This window comes from Macaca thibetana, chromosome 15 (genome assembly GCF_024542745.1).
Source record: "Macaca thibetana thibetana isolate TM-01 chromosome 15, ASM2454274v1, whole genome shotgun sequence".
NCBI classification, from domain to species: Eukaryota; Metazoa; Chordata; class Mammalia; order Primates; family Cercopithecidae; genus Macaca; species Macaca thibetana.
Genome location: NC_065592.1, coordinates 23,148,250 through 23,167,241, shown reverse-complemented (window position 1 = coordinate 23,167,241; position 18,992 = coordinate 23,148,250). Strand labels below are relative to the sequence as shown.

The 18,992-nt window shown below is 42.0% G+C and overlaps 1 protein-coding gene across 5 annotated transcripts in view; it reads right to left on the bottom strand.

The window, feature by feature from the left end:
* ASTN2 (astrotactin 2) overlaps positions 1–18,992 on the bottom strand; it is a 988,433-nt gene that overhangs the window by 215,287 nt on the left and 754,154 nt on the right. For all 5 annotated transcript variants that reach the window (XM_050759610.1, XM_050759611.1, XM_050759612.1 and 2 more), the window contains one exon: positions 5,380–5,645. In XM_050759610.1, coding sequence (XP_050615567.1) covers positions 5,380–5,645 — 266 coding nt within the window. The remainder of the gene's footprint in view (positions 1–5,379; positions 5,646–18,992) is intronic.

The following is an 18,992-nucleotide window of genomic DNA, read 5'->3' as shown; positions in this document are numbered from 1 at the left end:
AGCATCACACTGTGAATGGGGATTGAAGAAAGATCCCAACACAAGGCGGTGGAGCAAAGATCCTGTACTATCTGCTTCCATGTAAATAAAGTGTCTTATAGGAAACTCAGAAAGAAACTGACTCAACTTATCTTTTTTTTGTTTTTTGTTTGTTTGTTTGTATTTTGTTTTTTGAAGTAGGAAAAGAAAGTCCCAGAAAGGGAAAAGAACTTGCTATGACTCAGTGTGAAAGCCCAGGCCCCTCAACTATAGGTCAGGGCTCTTTAGTGTTTTCTTGTATCCATGTGGCCTGTAGAGATGTTAGAAAGATGGAAAAGTGATGGGAGGAAGGGTGATGGGAGTTTGAGGCAGAGTTGGAGAAACAAATGATAAACAAAATGAGAGTAGCTGCTTTTTCTTCCCACCAGATTTGTTTTGTGGCCATATTCCCTTCCTCCAGGATCATTTCCAGACCTGCAGTGGGCCTATCCCACTCATTCCCACTGCAACCTGGCTCCCTTGGAAATGCCTAAGGCACTCCATCCCTTAGGCTGCCATGACACTTTAAACAGGCCTTTCATTTGTGTTTGGGAAGGGAGAGAAGAAACTGGAGGCTTGGAAGAAGCTACCTACAGTCTTTCAGCTCTAACCTTTCTTTGCAAGGATCACTAAGAGGAAAAGAGAGTGGAAGTGAGAAGACAGTAGCCATGCCTGTCGTCTGTTCTAACTTATCCTGGCTTCCCGACTGCCCTGGGGCTAAGCTTCTCACCACATGTTGTGCAGTTCTGCCTGACTTCTCTTCAGCATTGTCCAAGGGGTTTTCTCCCAGTCTCAGCTCCAGCCACACTGGTTTTCATTCTCTTCCTGAAATGGGTCACATTTGTTCATTCTTCAGGTCTTTGCAGAAGTTGGGCATTCTACCAGCGATGTTCTCATTCTCCTCTTCCTTTCTGAAACCCCAGACTTTCACATTCATTTTAAGCACTTGGCCCCCAAAAGCTCACTTTACATGTCACTTCCTCAGGAAAGCCTTCTCTGCACAAGGCCCCTTGATACACGCTTGCAACCCACCAGCCTAGTACTCTGTACAGTCTTGACTCTATTTATTCATGTGATTGTTTCATTAATAATGTCTTCTCCATAAGTCTGTGAACTCCATAAAGATAAAGACCATATCCACTTGTCATACTGTTCACTCTTCAGGGTATAACGCAGTCTTAGCATACAGTGGGGGCACAAAGATACTTAATGAATGAATGACCAGCACTTCCAGCTCCACAGGTCTCCTGCAAGGAGAACAGTGACATCTAGTGACCACTTTCACACTCTTGGGATTCTCTGATTACACACCACTAATTGGCCTCAGAAAGACCTCACTGGATTTCCAATAAATTGAATATTTCAATGATGCTGAGAGAACCTGGCATGGAATCCAGACATAGGGGAATCTGGCTCCTGCACAAACAGGAAAGGCACCACCAGCCTATCTATTGTTATGCATGTGCCAAGAACACATTGCAAAAGTCCCGTGGCTTGGCTTGTAGTGTGTCACATTGCAGATGAGGACAGTGTGGCCCAGAAAGGCCGTCACTGGGGCGAGTTCACAGAGCAGTAAACAGGGATATTCATAGGCTCATTCACCAAGTCCCAGAAGGCCAGTCACACACAGCTACATCCACTGATACAACACTAGTCGAGCTACTAGGTATTTTTATTTATTTGTGTTTTGGAGACTGTGTCTCATTCGGTTGCCCGGGTTGAACTGCAGTGGCACAATCATAGCTCACTGAAGTTTTGACCTCTTCCTTGAGTGCTTGATGCACTCAAGCGATCCTCCCACCTCAGTCTCCAGAGTGGCTGGGATGACAGGTGTGCACAACCACACCAGGCTCCTTTTTTTTTTTTTTTTTTTTTTTTTTTGAGACAGAGTCTCACTCTTCGCCCAGGCTGGAGTGCAATGGTGCAATCTCGGCTCACTGGAACCTCCGCCTCCTGGATTCAAGCGATTCTCCTGCCTCAGTCTCCTGAGTAGCTGGGATTATAGGTGCATGCCACTACACCCAACTAATTTTTGTATTTTTAGTAGAGATGGAGTTTCACCATGTTGACCAGGCTGGTCCTGAACTCCTGACCTCATGATCAGCCTGTCTTGGCCTCCCAAAGTGCTAAGATCACAGGCGTGAGCTACCGCACCAGACTGGTCTTGAACCCACCAAACTCAAGCTATCCTCTCACCTCAGGCTCCCAAAGTGCTAGAATTACAGGCATGAACCACTACCCCTGGCCCTGTTCTTGTTATTTACTGGAATCTGCAACAGCCTCTTCATGGATCTCCTTGATTCTACTCTTACATTCTCACAGTCTATTCTGACCCTGCCGTTGGAGGTGTGGAGACATACACATATGTATTTTATTGTTGGTGTTAGTTTGGGGACCTCTGATGCACAGAATTAAATTATTTGCAATGTTCAGTTTAGGACTGAAGCTCATTGTTGAGCCATAAACGGGTAGGCTTTATTTGTTCAGTTACCTAGTTAGTTTTAATAAACTTTTTAAACTTTAATGAACTCCCACAAATCTACCACCACCAACACCAGCTAGGGGCTGGACGCAGTGGCTTACACCTGTAATTCCAGCACTTTGGGAGTCTGAGGCAGGTGGATTGCTTCAGGTCAGAAGTTCGAGATCAGCTTGGACAACATGGTGAAACCTTGTCTCTACTAAAAGTACAAAAATTAGTCAGGCGTGGTGGTGGGCGCTTGTAATTCCAGCTACTCAGGAGGCTGAGACAGGAGAATTGTTCAAACCCAGGAGGTGGAGGTTGCAGTGAGCCAAGATCGCGCCACTACACTCCAGCCTGGGCAATAGGGCAAGACTCAGTCTCAAACAAACAAAGAAACACCAGCTAGGAACTTGACTACTTACATGTAACATATGCTTCCTCATGCTATTACCTTACTTTCCTGACTCAAGATAACCATCATCCTGACTCTTATGTTCATCACTTCCTTGTTTCTCTTTTTAAATCATATTTATTGCATCTGTATTTATTCCTAAAAGATAGTATATTTGAGGTGTAGGTGTGCTTTAACTTAAAGAAGGGAGGAAAGGGTGTTGTGCCATATAAAATGTTTGGGGCCAGGCATGGTGGCTCACGCCTGTAATCCCAGCACTTTGGGAGGCCGAGGTGGGTGGATTACCTGAGGTTAGGAGTTCAAGATCAGCCTGACCAACATGGTGAAACTCCATCTCTACTAAAAGCACAAAAAATTAGCTCAGCATGGTGGCGGGTACCTGTAATCCCAGCTACTTGGGAGGCTGAGGCAGGAGAATCACTTGAACCCAGGAGGCAACAGTGAGCCGAGATTGCGCCATTGCACTCCAGCCTGGGCAACAAGAGCAAAACTCTGTCTCCAAAAAAAAAAAAAAAAAAAAAAAAAAAAAAAAAAAAAAAAAAAAAAAATTGGGGACTTACTTTCTTCAGTTAATAATATGTTCATTCATTTCATATTGACGGGTATCACTACTGCTCACTCATCTTGGTTTTTGTAGTATATTCTATCGAATATATATCCTACGCTTTATTTCACTGCTGTCCCATGGATGGGAATTTGGGTTTTTTACAGAGGCCTCCTTCTGCCACACAATCTAATCCCAACAGCCTCCTGCCAATAATCATGCATCATCATCACCTCATGGCCCGCAGGATAGGGTCGAGATTCCACAATCTGGCTTATGATATTGTGGAAATGCTCAGGACTCATTTTGTTTCTCCCTCTGTCCTTGGTCTTAGTCATGGGACATTTCTTTTGGTCTTTGTACAAACAATGTTCTTTTCTTCCTTAGGTCCTCTACCTGACACTTTCCCTACCTCCTTACTCCCACACCTTGTCTTTCCTCTATGAAGCTCTGTATGAGCACTTAACGCCCTCCAGCACTTAGCCAAGAAGGATGCTGTGGGAGGGGCACAGGATTCATAGAGTTCCACTCGACTTAGTCAGTGGTCTACCACTGGAGGCCCAGGGCTATCTAGGAGCTGTTGTAGAGGGAGGAGTGGGGATCAAATGGGAGATACTTTATCTACCTTCCTCTGCCTCATTGAACTAGTGGCATCACTATTCCTGATTTTATGGATTGAGTTTCAAGAAAGATTGCATTTGGAAAAAGTGTTCCATAAAGATAAGTTTGCAAACCAGTGAACCAATAATTCATAAGTCCCCTCAAGCCCTGCCATTCTATAATTAAAAGTGAGAGAACCAAAGAGAAAAGAGGAGCAATAATTTCAAGGCTAAGTATATAAACTCTGGAGCAGACCAACTTTGAGTAAATCACTTAATATCTTTGAGGTTTCCTCAGCTGTAAAATGGGTATGATATTAAAATGAACCAAATGAAATTGCCATTTTACAAGTAAAAAATGGCCAAATGTCAGCAATTTCATATGAATCGAACCAATATATGTAAGTAAATCACAGATCTGGAGGGCAGAGTAAATGAGATAATGCAAGTATTGTACTGAGGTAGACACTGCTAGATTTTCACCAAACCCATATCTTTTCCTAGGCACACAGGTAAAATCCATTTCCCTGTCTTCATTTCAGACAGGTATGGACGATGGCTGAGTTCTAATCAATAGAATGGATGAGAGGTAAAATGACACTTGCCACTTTCAGGCTTGGCCTATTTAAACCTATGATATGCAACCCTCCCTGTTCTTTCTCCTTCCACAGCAATTATGGAAGCATCAGATCAATGCAGCACACAAGGAACAGGCTGAGCCCCTGCATTACTTTTTTTTTTTTGGAGACCAAGTCTCACTCTGTTACCCAGGTTGGAGTGCAATGGCGCGATCTCGGCTCACTGCAACCTCTGCCTCCCAGGTTTAAGCAATTCTCCTGCCTCAGCCTCCCAAAGTAGCTGGGATTACAGATGCCTGCAACCACACCTGGTGAATTTTTGTGTTTTTAGTAGAGATGGGGTTTCACCATGTTGGCCAGGCTGCACTCAAACTCCTGACCTCAGGTGATCCACCCACATTGGCCTCCCAAAGTGTTGGGATTACAGGCATGAACCACCGCGCCCAGCCTGCACTACTTCTCATAAAGTCACCCATCAACCAAAAACATTTATTTGGGATGCTGCACAAACAAACAAACAAACAAACAAAAACCTTGATTATATTAAGCCACTGAGATTTAAGGGTTTATTGTTTATAACAACTAGTATTGTCAAACTATGTAAGTACTTAGAACATGGTAAGGAATCAATAAATGTTGGTAATCACCATGATGATGGTATGATGATGATCATGATGACAATTCCCCTGGACAAAGGGTCCACAAGGGCAGGAGGTAGGAGGGCTGGTCAAGTCTGACTGAGTGGCTGGGCCAGGGAAGCTTACCTCCTTTGTGCCGTTGTCTTGGATGAGGGTATAAAGTGGCACCACACGGTTGATTTCCAGCAGCACTGGTGTGGGGCTCAGCTGCTCCTTGCCTGGCCGGCGGCAAAGGTGACAGGTAGATGGACAGCGCCCCTTCTCTTCACAGCGAATCTCCACACCTGAAATGAGCTGGTCATCTGACAGCATCTGGGCTGTCAGCAAACCTGAGAGGTAGGTGATGAAGGGCATGGACTTGAGCTCCTTCTTGCTGCCCAGCTCTGTGGTCTCTGGAGAGGCACAAAACAGGAAAAGGGAAGGGTAAACTCAGGATTACTCAAAAGGCCAGACTCTTGAACTCACAAAATACAGATGCTAAGAAGCTGGTATCCATTGAAGAGGTAAAAAGATGATAGAGTGATTTATTCATGATGCCTTGGAAAGACTGCCAGAATGAGGGTTCAAAGGCCAGAATGGTGTATTGTCCTACTACTTACATTAAATATCCACTCACTTTGTCTGGCACTCATTTTTCCCATATGTAAAGTTGGGACCAGGCACAGCAATCCCAGCACTTTGGGAGGCCAAGGCAGGTGGACCACCTGAGGTCAAGAGTTTAAGACCAACCTGGCCAACATTGCTAAACCCCATATCTACTAAAAATACAAGCCGAGTATGGGGGTATGTACCTATAATCTCAACTACTCGGAAGGCTGAGGCAGGAGAATCACTTGAACCCAGGAAGCAGAGGTTGCAGTGAGCTGAGATTGTGCCACTGCACACCAACCTGGGCAAGAGAGTGAGACTCCATCTCAAAATAAATAAATAAATGAAAAATAAATGAATAAATAAAGTTGGTAGGTTGGGCTACATTGTTACTCAGTAATTGTGCAAGATATAAATATTCAAAGATATTTTTTAGACAACCAAAAATTCCTTTCTGTCGTCTGTCAACCTACAAAAAGTATATCCTTCCTTTAAAATTTATATCTAGTCCTATATTTTCCATGCAGCCCAATATTACAAGGAACACACAAGCTTTGGATCAAGCCAACTTCATCTGAAATCTCATTTCTGCTTGAAAATACCTCTGCAACTTTAGGAAAATGTCAATATCCTGGTGACTCCAATGATAAATTCTGAGAAATGGAGTTAATAATACCAATGAAATCAGTTATGAATAGCAAATGAGAAAGAAGGAGGTAGGACTGCCTGGAAAAGACATTATTTCTCCTTTTTGTGTGTGTGTGTGCTTACCTGTTCCCTTGTTCACACTTTTCCTGCCTCTTTCTTCATGTGCACACTGAGATCTAATGCTTGCTTCATTCTGTGCCATCTCCCTTGATCTGTAAACCAGTATTTCCCACCTCTGTGCCTTTGCTCACTCTGTGCTGCTTTTCCCTTCGGCCTTTCCACATCTCTTCTATCTATCTATGCTCCATTCCAATGTTACTGTCTTTAGGGAATCATTCTTCATTGCCCCAGCCCTTCTTTTCTGAATAAGTGTTTCTACTTATGAGATCTCATTTAAGTTCATTTTCCCTTCCCATTTTCTGCTGACCTCTAAAACAATATTATCAACTCTTGGAGACCAGGGGCCATGGCTTCCATTCCTACCCACTTTCAGTGCCAAACATGGTGCGAGGGATGTATTTGATACTCAGTCAGACAGAGAGATTACAGAATTCTGAATGGCTACAGCTATATTCATGATCTAGTCTAGAGTCTCCAAAACTCTTCTGAGGAATCCTAGGGATCCTAGGAAGCACCACAGCAATTGATTGTATAGAAAAAGAGGGAAATTGAGCAGGCAGGGCTCTAAACTCTCATTTCTGTTTCAAACAGAGCAGTTTCACTTATATTTCTTTTATAGACTGGCCTTCTATACAAGATTTCATTAAAAAAAAAAGGGGGGGGTTCTATGGCTATATCAAAAACCTTGAAGCAGCAAAGTGATTTGTACATCCGAGAGGGTTCCTTTTACATCACAGACTATGTGAATGGTATCCTCACAGATGTGCAGTGCGTCATCTGAGCGGTAAAACATGGTAATTTTATACTAAGAGACGGAGCTTAATCCATCTGGCAGATTCAACAAAGCCTGGTAATGTCAAGGCAAGCTTCTGCCTCAGTGGAAATAGGGGCCCTGAGCCCTGAAGTCGGGGAGAAAAAGGAGAGTTATCTCTTGCTCTTGTTCTCGGCTTGTAGTGACACGCAGCTGATCTGGAAATGGACTTGCCAATTAGAAATACAAATAAACGCAGCCTTCATTCATTACTCTCTGGGCCCTCAGGCCTGGAATCTGGCCTCCACCTTTTCTGTCTGGCTGTCAGCAAATGCTTATGAGTATCAGATCAAAGGCTCTGGGGGAGGAAGACAAGGAAAATTCCAGTTAACCAATCCTTCACAGGGATTAAAGAAGGGTAGTTACTAAGACAAACAAAACAAGGGTGTAAGGAAGGCATCCCAGCAGCTAGAGACAGGACAGTCTTATATCCAGACCTTTCAAAAGAAGATGATGATGACTTTTCATAGACCAGAGGGACAGTTTTGAGGAAAGATGACTTCAAACTTGGGAGAGAATAGCCATTCGGGGAGAAGGTCAAGAGAGAGTCAGAGCAATGAGGACACTAGGGACTCATTAGCCCACACTCTGGCCTAGGTCAACAAACTATGGCCCATGGGCCAAATCCAGTCCCCTTCCAGCTTGTGTAAATAAAGTTTTATTGGAACACAGCCACCCCCATTCATTTATTTATTGTGAAAAGCCACAATGACAGAATTGAGTAGTTACAACAAAGACTCTATAATCACAAAGCCTAAAAATATTAACTAACTTACCCTTTTCAGAAAAAGTTTGGCAACCCCTGCTCTTGACCTAGTTTATAGATGGGGAAACTGAGTTTCAGAGAAATGATCCAACCACACAGGAATATGGAAGTATGATGGATTAGGTAATGTAAAAATTGTGGAATCAAATGCACCATCAATATACTTAGATCATGCATCTCCAGGGAGAAAAAATAGACTGGGGTATCTTTTCTTCATATAATGGATTTCAAAAACTATTGAAAGAACACACTTTTATGCTGATCTAGTACAAATCTTCACATTTTACAAAAGAGAAAAGTGTGTCCCAAAGAAGGAAAATGACTTTCCAAGGTCACACAGTGAGTCAGTGATCCTTTCAACACACAATCCCAGTTTTCTAATAACCAATTCATCATTTAAATGACTATCTCATGTTATCTCATATTTTAAAACACAGATGGCATGATCCCCATAGCACCTTGCTATATGCACATAATTTCATTGAGAAGAAATATAACTTGGTGCTAAGAGTAAAAATCCCCTTGATCAAACAAACATTCACAGTCATTGGGTTAAAGATATAACTATCCATTTAACAATACAATAATCTATAGATCTTTGCTAGTCTGCTTTTGTTCAATAAATCCTCAGTTTTTTAAATCTATCATCCCTATTGGTGCAGTAAAAGCCCACAACCTTGGCTGAAAATTGCACCACAGTAGCAGTATAGAATTTACAGCTGAATTTAAGGGTTAATTTTGCCAAAGGAGGGCTATAATCTGGTCCAACCCCATTGAAACCTATGACCAAAATAAGGAGAGGGACTTATTTCTAAATCTCATGCACTTGTATTAACAGTGACCCTTTTCTTAGAGACTGCGTCACGCCTAAGTTATGATCTAGATGAGAGTTAAGATGGAACACCATTAGCCATTCCATTAATTATTCCTCTGTAGACATTACAATTGCAAAAGCTAATTGCTTCTGTTTCAACCTTAACCTGTGGTTAAAGTCATCTATTCGAAAGGCAAATGTTATATTCTTCTCCTGCTTAAAACTCTTCCATTGCACTTCACTGCTCTTAGGTTAAAGACCAAAACCCTTAAGACAGCACATAGAAAATGTGGGATCTAGACAACATGCTGCCTCTCCAGTTGGATCTCTTATTCTGTTCCTCCTAGTTCAGCTACAATGGCTAAATTCCTTGCATATACCCTCTGCCCCTCTCAATCCTGTCACAGGCTCTTCTCTCTGCACAGAATTATTTCCCCCACCCCATCTCCAGCCCTGCATTTTCCAAGCTAACTTCCACTCATCCCTCAGGTCTTAGTTCAACTGCCTACTCCTCAGAAAAGCCTTCCCTGAATTCCTCATGCCACTAATGTATACTAAGATACACACACACACACACACACACACACACACACACACACAGAGGGTCTCTCTCTGTCACCTGGGTTGAAGTCAGTGGCACAATCTCAGCTCACTGCAATCTCTGCCTCCTGGGCTTAAGTAATCCCCCCACCTCAGCCTCCCAAGTAGCTGGGACCACAGACACACGCCACCACACCTGGCTAATGTTTTCTTGTTTTTTGGTTTTTTTGTTGTTGTTGTTGTTGCTGTTGTTGTTGTTGTTTTGTATTTTTTGGTAGAGACAGCTTTTCACCATGTTGCCCAGGCTGGTCTTGAACTCCTGAGCTCAAGTAATCTGCCCATCTCAGCCTCCCAAAGTGCTGGGATTATAGACATGAGCCACTGCACCTGACCTATTAAGATTTCATATTACAGACCCTCAAAGCATCCTGTTCTCTGTATCACCTATTAACGTCTCGAGATTGTAAACTACATGAAGGAAAAGACAGCATCAGTTTTGCTGATCCCATATCCATCTTACACAGTACCTGGAACACAGCAGGCTTTCAAAAATATTTTAAATATTTGTTAAATACATAGTAAACATAAATACCCTGTGCTGCCTTATCCAAGCATCGATGAACCTAAGAGCCAGAATTGGTAAATTACAAGGACGATAAGTAATAAATGATTGTAGTCAATACACAACCTCTTCCCAAAGTAAAATTAGTGCTCTAATCAAAAGGTCAACAGATGAATAGCTGAGCACTTTTCCAGTTACTCTGACCCTCTCTAGGTTTTTACGTAGGCTCTTGCCATTAAGTGAATGGGAGAGTTAGGTTAAAACACGGTGTCTTTAACAGGCCAAGGAAAAAGAACATTTTTGAAGAGACTTATCCTCTGTTCACATTTCCCATCCCTCTGAACAATGCTTCCAAAATAGGATCATGTCTGGTTTCAAGCCCAATTCAGTTCCAATGACACTACAACCCATTCATTTGAGAACCTGCCAACTGAACTCTCTTTTTTCTCCTCCCAAATTCCTGCTGGGTATTATTTTGTTGCCACCAAAAAAAAAAAAAAAAAAAAAAAAGCCTCAGTTGAAGTGACAACTCCTTGTTGGGAGGGCAGCCAGGGCTTTTCGGCAGGAGGTGATGGCACCGCTTGCCCTCATCCAGAAAACAAAACAAAGCATCAGACTAAGGACTTCTGGGAGAGCCAAAGCTGCACGGATGTTTGTTCAATATTCGGCAACAGTGCAGGGCTCTGCCTCCCTAGTCAGACAGGCTTGCTTTGGCACTAGGTTTGCACTTGAAGCATTTAAAAGCTCCACAGGGACCAGAGGGGCTCAAATTAGAAACATTAAGGGAGAGGGGAAAAGGGTGAGACTTTCATATCATAAAGAATGGCCTTTATTATAGCAATGGCCTCCCAGGAATTACTGAAATTGGATCATTTCTTAGGCGGAGTTACTGTCTCCTGTTGGAGGAAAGCAATTGCTCTGAGGCCTGACTCAAGGACCCACACAAATATCTTTAAGAAGGGGAAAATAGCCAGCTGAAATGCCATTAGCAAGGCCTGCACTTCTGTGTTGTGCAATATGAACTTCCTCAGCCCAACAATCAAAGTCCAGCATCATTAGTGTGCCCTTTATAAATAATAGTATCAACCTAAAAGAGTTATTGTGAGGATTAAGTAAGGGGCCTGGAACAAGTTAAGCACTCAATAAATATTATTTGTTATTGTTGTTGTTGCTGTAGTTGTTATAATTACATTGCTGTTGTTGTTACACGACATTAAAATCGAAATTTCTGTTGAGACACCAAGGCCTAATAGAAGTAAAATTCCAAAGTCATGCCCCTAGATGCAGAATTTACAAAGGAGATGAAATCTAACCAATTTCATAACTCTAGAAAACTCAGCCAGAACAAAGACATAAAAAGAGGTTAGACCAGGCACAGGGCTCACACATGTAATCCCAATACTTTGGGAGGCCGAGGCAGGTGAATTACTTGAGCTCAGGAGTTTGAAATCAGCCTGGCCAACATGGCAAAACCCCATCCCGATGAAAAACACAAAAATTAGTTGGGTGTTGGCACACGCCTGTAATCTCAGTTATTTGGGAGGCCGAGGCACAAGAATCACTTGAACCCGGGAGGTAGAGGTTGCAGTGAGCCGAGATTCTGCCACTGTATTCCAGCCTGGGTGACAGAGTGAGACCCTGTCTCAAAAAAAAACAAAAAAGAAAAAAGAGAGGTCAGAAAGCACCAAGAAAAGATTTTTCTTTTTTTTTTTTTTTTGAGATGGATAGAGTCTTGCTCTGTCACCCAGGTTGGAGTGCAGTGGCGCAATCTCGGCTCACTGCAACCTCCACCTCTCGGGTTCAAGCAATTCTGCCTCAGCCTCCTGAGTAGCTGGGACTACAGGTACATGACACCATGCCTGGCTAATTTTTGTATTTGCAAGAAGAGATTTAAGGAAGTTTTTTTTGTTTTTGTTTTTGTTTTGCAAAGAACTATTACCATGTTTGGAGTCTTCAGCACCCTAGGCAGCTCAAGTGTTAAATGCTATCTTCTAACTCTAAGTTTTGTGAGAGGAACCCTCAGGAGTGACACTTGGAGAACTTGGATATATTTTCAGCAACTGTCAAGAAAATGGACTAGGCTCCATCTTCATCTGAAAAAGCTGTAGTGGCCTATACCAACAGAACTGAAAATGGACTAGGCTCCATCTTCATCTGAAAAAGCTGTAGTGGCCTATACCAACAGAAGGAGCTGCATGGGGATTAGCCCAAACCCCCAGAGGTTGCCCAGTGAAAAATGCTTGTTTCCTCTGAACTGTATACGGCTCACACAGAAGAAAGAACTGGCCTGGAACTGTTTTAAGCTCTACCCAAGAGGAATCTAACAGAGTGATGGGTCCCCCACAGTGAATCTCCATGGGGTAGGAAGCCAGAGAAACAGTAGGTAGGAAGGGATCACTGAAGCCAGCCAAAGAGAAATGGCATTGTTCAGGTCTTGTGAGAAGTCCCAAGCAATGGGGACCGATGAAAAGCCCCTGAACAAGCCCCCAAGGGAAAGGGCCAGCTTTTTAAAGATGCCAGGATCAGAGACTGCAAAGCCAGGTAAAATAATTCTAGAGCAAGTATGACCTTCCTAATCCTGACCACTGCTCTCTCTCTTTTTTTTTTTTTTTTTTTTTTTTTTTTTTTTTTTTTTTTTTTTGCTTATACTGGGAAGGAAAGGGAAGCAGAGGTGCAAGGCCAACCATATCCCACCTCTTAATGCTCCTATTGGGAAAGATAGGGAGATTTTATTTGTCAAAGGTTTGATTAAACTATTGGACTGGAAATCCTAATTCCTGATTTGAACGTATGTCAGCAATGTAAAATATCGATAGTGCTGCTGCCTATTCCATAAGTGATAATAGATTAGATGTGGTCTGCTAAGATTTTCATCTAGAGGTAGAGGGAAATTAACCCAGTAAACATATCACAAAGAGTGGCAGAATCAACTCATATGTATATACTTTTGAGCACACATGTTTTCACAGACTATATTTTAACTATTCTCAACTTGCACTATGAACTGAACTGTTTATATCCTCATTATAGTACACGTCACATTTCTATTGATTTAATATAATAATTAAATGAATATATTTCTCTCCAAATATACCATAAGCTTCATGAGAACAATGACCATGGCCATTGTTAATGAACATTTGCATTCGCAGCACAGAGTTCACTGTTGGACATCATGTAGACAGTCTGCAGGTAAATATCTGAACAAATGAATAGATGAATGCATAAATCTGACTCCTACTCCACTAGTGCAACACTTATCAGACTTCAGACCAACTATCCCAATTTATCACCACAGCTCCAAAGACAGTTGGTCTTCGTTTTATTTTATTAATGTACACTTGATAGATCAGAGAGGTAAAGTAATGTGACCAAAGTCACACAGCTAGTAACTAGTCTAGCTATTTCTACCCAGTTTTTCTGCTCTTTCCACTGCCCATATTTCCTCTCTGAAAAACTTTCAGCACCAGTTTTCACTCCTACAGGATGAGTCATATCCGTTCCAAATATTTGTGTCTTCCCGTTACCTCCTACCCCCAGGCAATGACCCCAACCTCCCTCACCCATTTCCATGGGCTAATAGGGTCTCCTGGGTGGAAAGCATTCTGAAGGTCACCCGGTCAGAAATCCCATCTAATTTTTCATTTACCACCAAATAATCCTCCAATTTATTCCTGGACATTTCTAAAGATGTGGAAATTAGTACCTTTCCAGGTCTCAAGTTCCACTGTGGAAAGACTATTAAACTTAGACTAACTTCTCATCTGGGAACCACACTTCTCATCCTAAGCATCAGACCCACGCCCAGAGTTAGGCACTTTACACTATTAGATGCCTTATCTACAGTACTCATGCCTGGTCTCTAGTTGGGGTGTAGGGTCATACTAAAATTAAACAACTAACTAGGTAGATGAAATTCCTATTCCAGGAACCGTGGGGCACTCTTGGGTAGCTTCTGAGAAGGTATATGTGTATGAGTATGTGTATGTTGTGGTGTATGTGTTGTGTTCATATTGCAAGCACACACACACACACACACACACACACACACACACTCACACACATTTGGGGAATGGAAAGAAGCAACAGTGGAGATTCCAAAAATAAGAAGACAGAATTATAAAACTGCCAAACCCTAGGACAACTGATTTCCTAATCTAAGTGAATTTGGAAGCTCTTCCCCTAAATGTATAAGTAATAAGCACAATTACAGAGGGGCAGCTATAGCACAGTGTTTTGCTTGAGTTTAAATTCCATCTTTTTCATTTTCTAGCTGGGTGACCTTGGAACAAGACCTTAACCTCTCTAAGTCTCCATTTCTTCATCTGTAAAATGCTAATGATTTTAGTACCTAAATATTGGATTAGAAGATAAATGAGAAACTAAACTTAATGAAAAATATCCAATGCTAGGGTGTCAAGAGCATCATCAGAGGTCATTTGTTCCAGCCCTTGGCATTCATCCTAGCATTATTCAACTCTTGTACATGTCTGAATCTGTAAAATCTTCCCTTGAAACCTGCCTGATGGTTTAACTGTCAAAAATTTCCCCTTAAATTACCTGTCTTCTACCTACAAGAAGACAGTAGACCAGGGTAGAATTGAATGCATAAGTCCAAAACTGTTGAGTCAGACCACCTGATTTCAAATCTTAGTCAAGTCACTTCACCTCTCCAACCTTAGTGTGTTCATTTGTAAAATGGGGATACTAATTCCTCATCCAACTCTTCTAGGAATAAAACAAGATATGTTGTGCTAGCCCATTTTCACCTATGATCTCATACAGTTCTCCATCATCCTACAAAGTAGGGATTGTTGCCCCCTTTTACAAATGAGAGAACTGAGGCACAGCATGATAAAGTATAACTTGCAAGAGGATACATGTCTTCAAGTGAAAGCAGTTAAATTTCTGAGGCAGGTCACACTCTCTGTGGGAGAGGGACCCCTGGACGCTGCCCAGTAGCCTAGTAGTGGCCAGTGTCTTGGCCAGAATGAGGAATCAGTCGGCATTGAAGGGTAACATCTACTTCTTCCTCCTGAGGCAAGGCAGGCTGTGGCCAGTAATAGGAGGCTGAAAAAAAGGTCATATGTGATCTCCTGCTGCCCTCTAGTGCCTACTTAAGATGATTGCTCTGGGGAAACCTCTGTTCTGATCCTTGCCAAAGAACGATCATAGCGTGCAAAGCAACTTGCACTGAGGGAAGCCAGGGAAACAGTAAAAGCTAGCTATGATGCAAGGAAGCTTAGTACAATGACTAAAAGAATTCTGAAAGAGCATTTGCTGAGGCCTATTCAGTGCCAGGTTTACAGCTAGGCACAAGGGGGAAAAATATGAATAATAATTTGTTTCAATCCTTGTGGTACTCAAGTGTAGAGATCTGATGGGGCATGTTGGCTGGGAGTGAAAAAACAGAGATGGAGAAGGAGATGCTGAAGATATAGCAGAGAAAAAAGATAACTGATGCAGCAGGATCTTAAAGGAGACAGGAAGAGAAAAAATTCCAAGGTGGTAATGGAAGGGATGTGGTCTGAACTTCATATACATCTGGATGTGAAATTCAGTTTGGTCAAAATTAGGCATGCAACCAGGGCCTCTTTGTATAGTTACACAAGTTGAGCTCTGTAAAAAGATGACAAGGCAAAAGGGCGGGTGGGGACTAAATCCAGCCTCAGTTTCACTTGCCATGCCTGTGCTCATGCAATTGAATACAAGTAGAGGAGCTCCTCTTCCTAATTCATATAAAAGGTAACTTACAGGCTAGCCACAGTCCTGCATGTGACCATAGACAAGCTTCTTCCTCATAGTAGTCTCTGCTTTTTATGTATAAAATAGGCTAATATCACTGACAATATAAAGTTGTTGAGATTTAAGATAATGGGCCAGGCGCAGTGGCTCACGCCTGTAATTCCAGCACTTTGGGAGGCTGAGGTGGGCGGATCACCTGAGGTCAGGAGTTCGAGACCAGCCCGGCCAATATGGTGAAACCCTGTCTCCACTAAAAATACACAAATTAGCTGAGTGTGGTGGTGGGCACCTGTAATCTCAGTTACTCGGGAGGCTGAGGCAGGAGAATCACTTAAACCTGGGAGGCAGAGTTTGCAGTAAGCAGAGATTGCAACATTGCACTCCAGCCTGGGCAATGAGAGTGAGACTCCATCTCAAAATAAATATATATAAAATGTAGGATCATGCCAGACACTTAGTAGCCACCCAAAACATGCCAGTTCTTGTTATTATTACTATTACTAGTATTATTCTAACAACATAGTCTTATTTTTAATGCAGTTTTATTTTTAAGATGGTGATAGGAAAAGTGCTCGGAAAACAGAGAAGATAGAAAAGAAAACCACATTTCCCAAACTTCTATTCTTTGCCAAATGCAAGACATTGTGGATCTCGTGGAATCCTCACAACAGTGCCTTGAACAAGTAATGTCATAATTTTTTAAAACTATAATATACAGCTGAAAAAACAGAGTTTCCAAGAAGTGACAGACCGCAGTCGAAGGTCATTAGGCATTCATAAGCCTGACTCCAAAGCCCCTTTTCTGTCCAAAGGAGTTGCGATGGATCATTAACAGGAGAACTGCCTTCTCTTTCTTGGGATCAAGTTGTTTTACTTTCTTAAAAACTCTGTTTAAAACTTACCCCTCAAGAAGAGATTCCAAGATTAGTTCCTTCCCAATTCCTTCCTCCTCCTTCCAATCACTTCTCAGGCTAGGAGTCAAAGAGGAAATGCTCAGAAACGATTATTCTTGGACAAGGCTTACGGAATTGGAGGCCTCTGAGATGCTAATGGCCTGCTTTAGATAGACTCCCAGATTGTCCCACCTGAACATATTTGAGGCAGGAGAGCAGGCCAACAAGGTGTACTAGCCCACCTTGGGGCCAGTGGGAGGCCACTTTGGGGCCAGTGGGAGGTTGCCAGTTTCAAACATCCAGGAGGGTATGAACATCGGCTGGAGTCATCTAGGAACCATTAGCCAGTTAAGGGAACCATTAGAAAACAAGCTGCTACTCTCTTACCACTTTCCTGGGGGTTCACAGTCTTGCTTTCACATTTCTAACTTCTTATTTTTAACAAAATGTTTAAAATACTCATGTTAAAAGACAACCTTTAAACATGTTAGTAGGCATTACTTTTGGAAAACATGTTCAAGAGTTACTTCTCCATTAGCTCTCCTCTGCCCTGTAAACTGCTGCTAGGGGCCAGGAGAAGGATTAATGAGCCCACTCAACAAAAACTAAAAGGGCTGAAACTCATCAGAGATTGCCTGTCTTACATTGAGGCTATCAGTAAAATTAATATTAACAATAGCTACAATTTTACAGGCACATATTCCAGGCCAGATGTTCTGCTACTTGATTTGCATACATTATGCCCTTTGGTCTCTATAAATCCTAACAGTGAGAGGTACGTTTCATTACTGCTTTTTAAAGATGAGCAAATGGAAGCTCACAAAGGGAAATTCAGGGATCCAAGAACACCTGGATTGCCATTGTGACCTTCCTTAATTCTAAGCACTATTCCACAATATTAGGCTGCCTCCCACTCTGCTACGTTGCTAGAGATTCAAGTTAAGGTAGTTATAAATTCTGGAAATTGAATATTCAATTTTTGTTGCTTCTGCCCATTATGTCACAGTAATCAGCAATAAATCTCTTACCATAGTAGTCTATGGACAATCAACAGGTAATTGGTTGAAAAACTATGAAGCATCCAAATAGTGGGGTACTATGTACTTAAAAATGAATTAGAATAATACTGTATGTGATTGTAGTAATCACAAATATATTTTACTAAATGGAAAAAATGAATGTGCAGAACAATGTTTAAGGTTTTTTGTTGTTTTTAAATAGGCACTGGGCCTCTCTGTTGCCTAGGTTGGTCTCGAACTCCTGAGCTCAAGCAATCCATGTTCCTCGGCCTCCCAAAGTGTTGGGATTACAGGTGTTAGCCACCATGTCCAGTTCAGAGCAGTGTTTAAAGTGCTATCTTTTGTATAGAAAAGAAGGGAGTACTATATATATATACACACACACACACACACACACACACACTCTCTCTATATATATACTATATATATATAAAATCCAGGGATAAGAATAGAAGCCAGAGTTTTGCAGTATATCTTCTAAGTTTTAGCTTTGCACCACACAAAAGTTTTACATAATTTTTCTTTAAATCACAAAAGAAAAACAAAAACAATCTCTACAAATTATATACCGACTGAAAAAATATCTATAACTCTACATCAAAGTGTTGATATAGCTGTATAGAGAAAATAAATATTTAGAGTGGCTTTTAAATGCAGTATTTTGATTTTACAGCTTAGTGGTGCGCCACCACACCCAGCTAATTTTTGTATTTTTAGTAGAGACGGGGTTTCACCATCTTAGCCAGGCTGGTCTTGAACTCCTGACCTCAAGTGATTCACCTGCCTTGGCCTCCCAAAGTGTTGGGATTACAGGCATAAGCCACCATGCCCAGCCTGTACTACTTCTCATAAAGCCACCCATCAATCAAAAACATCTATTTGGGATGCTGAACAAACACAAATGATGTGCAAATCTAGATGTAATGGTCTTACCACTAGCTGTAATATTGGTGATATAGCTTGGATGTTTGTCCCCTCCAAATCTCATGTTGAAATGTAATCCCCAGTGTTGGAGGTGGGATGGGGTAGGAGGTGTTCGGGTCATGGACGTGGATCCCTCATCAATGGCTTGGTGCTCTCCCTGTGATAATGAGTTACTTCGAGATCCGATTGTTAAAAAGTCTGGGACCTCCCTCCCTCTCCCTTTCTTGCTCCCTCTCTCTTGCCATGTGATACACCTACTCTTCCACCACCTTCCATCAAGACTAAGAGCTTCCTGAAGCCTAACCAGAA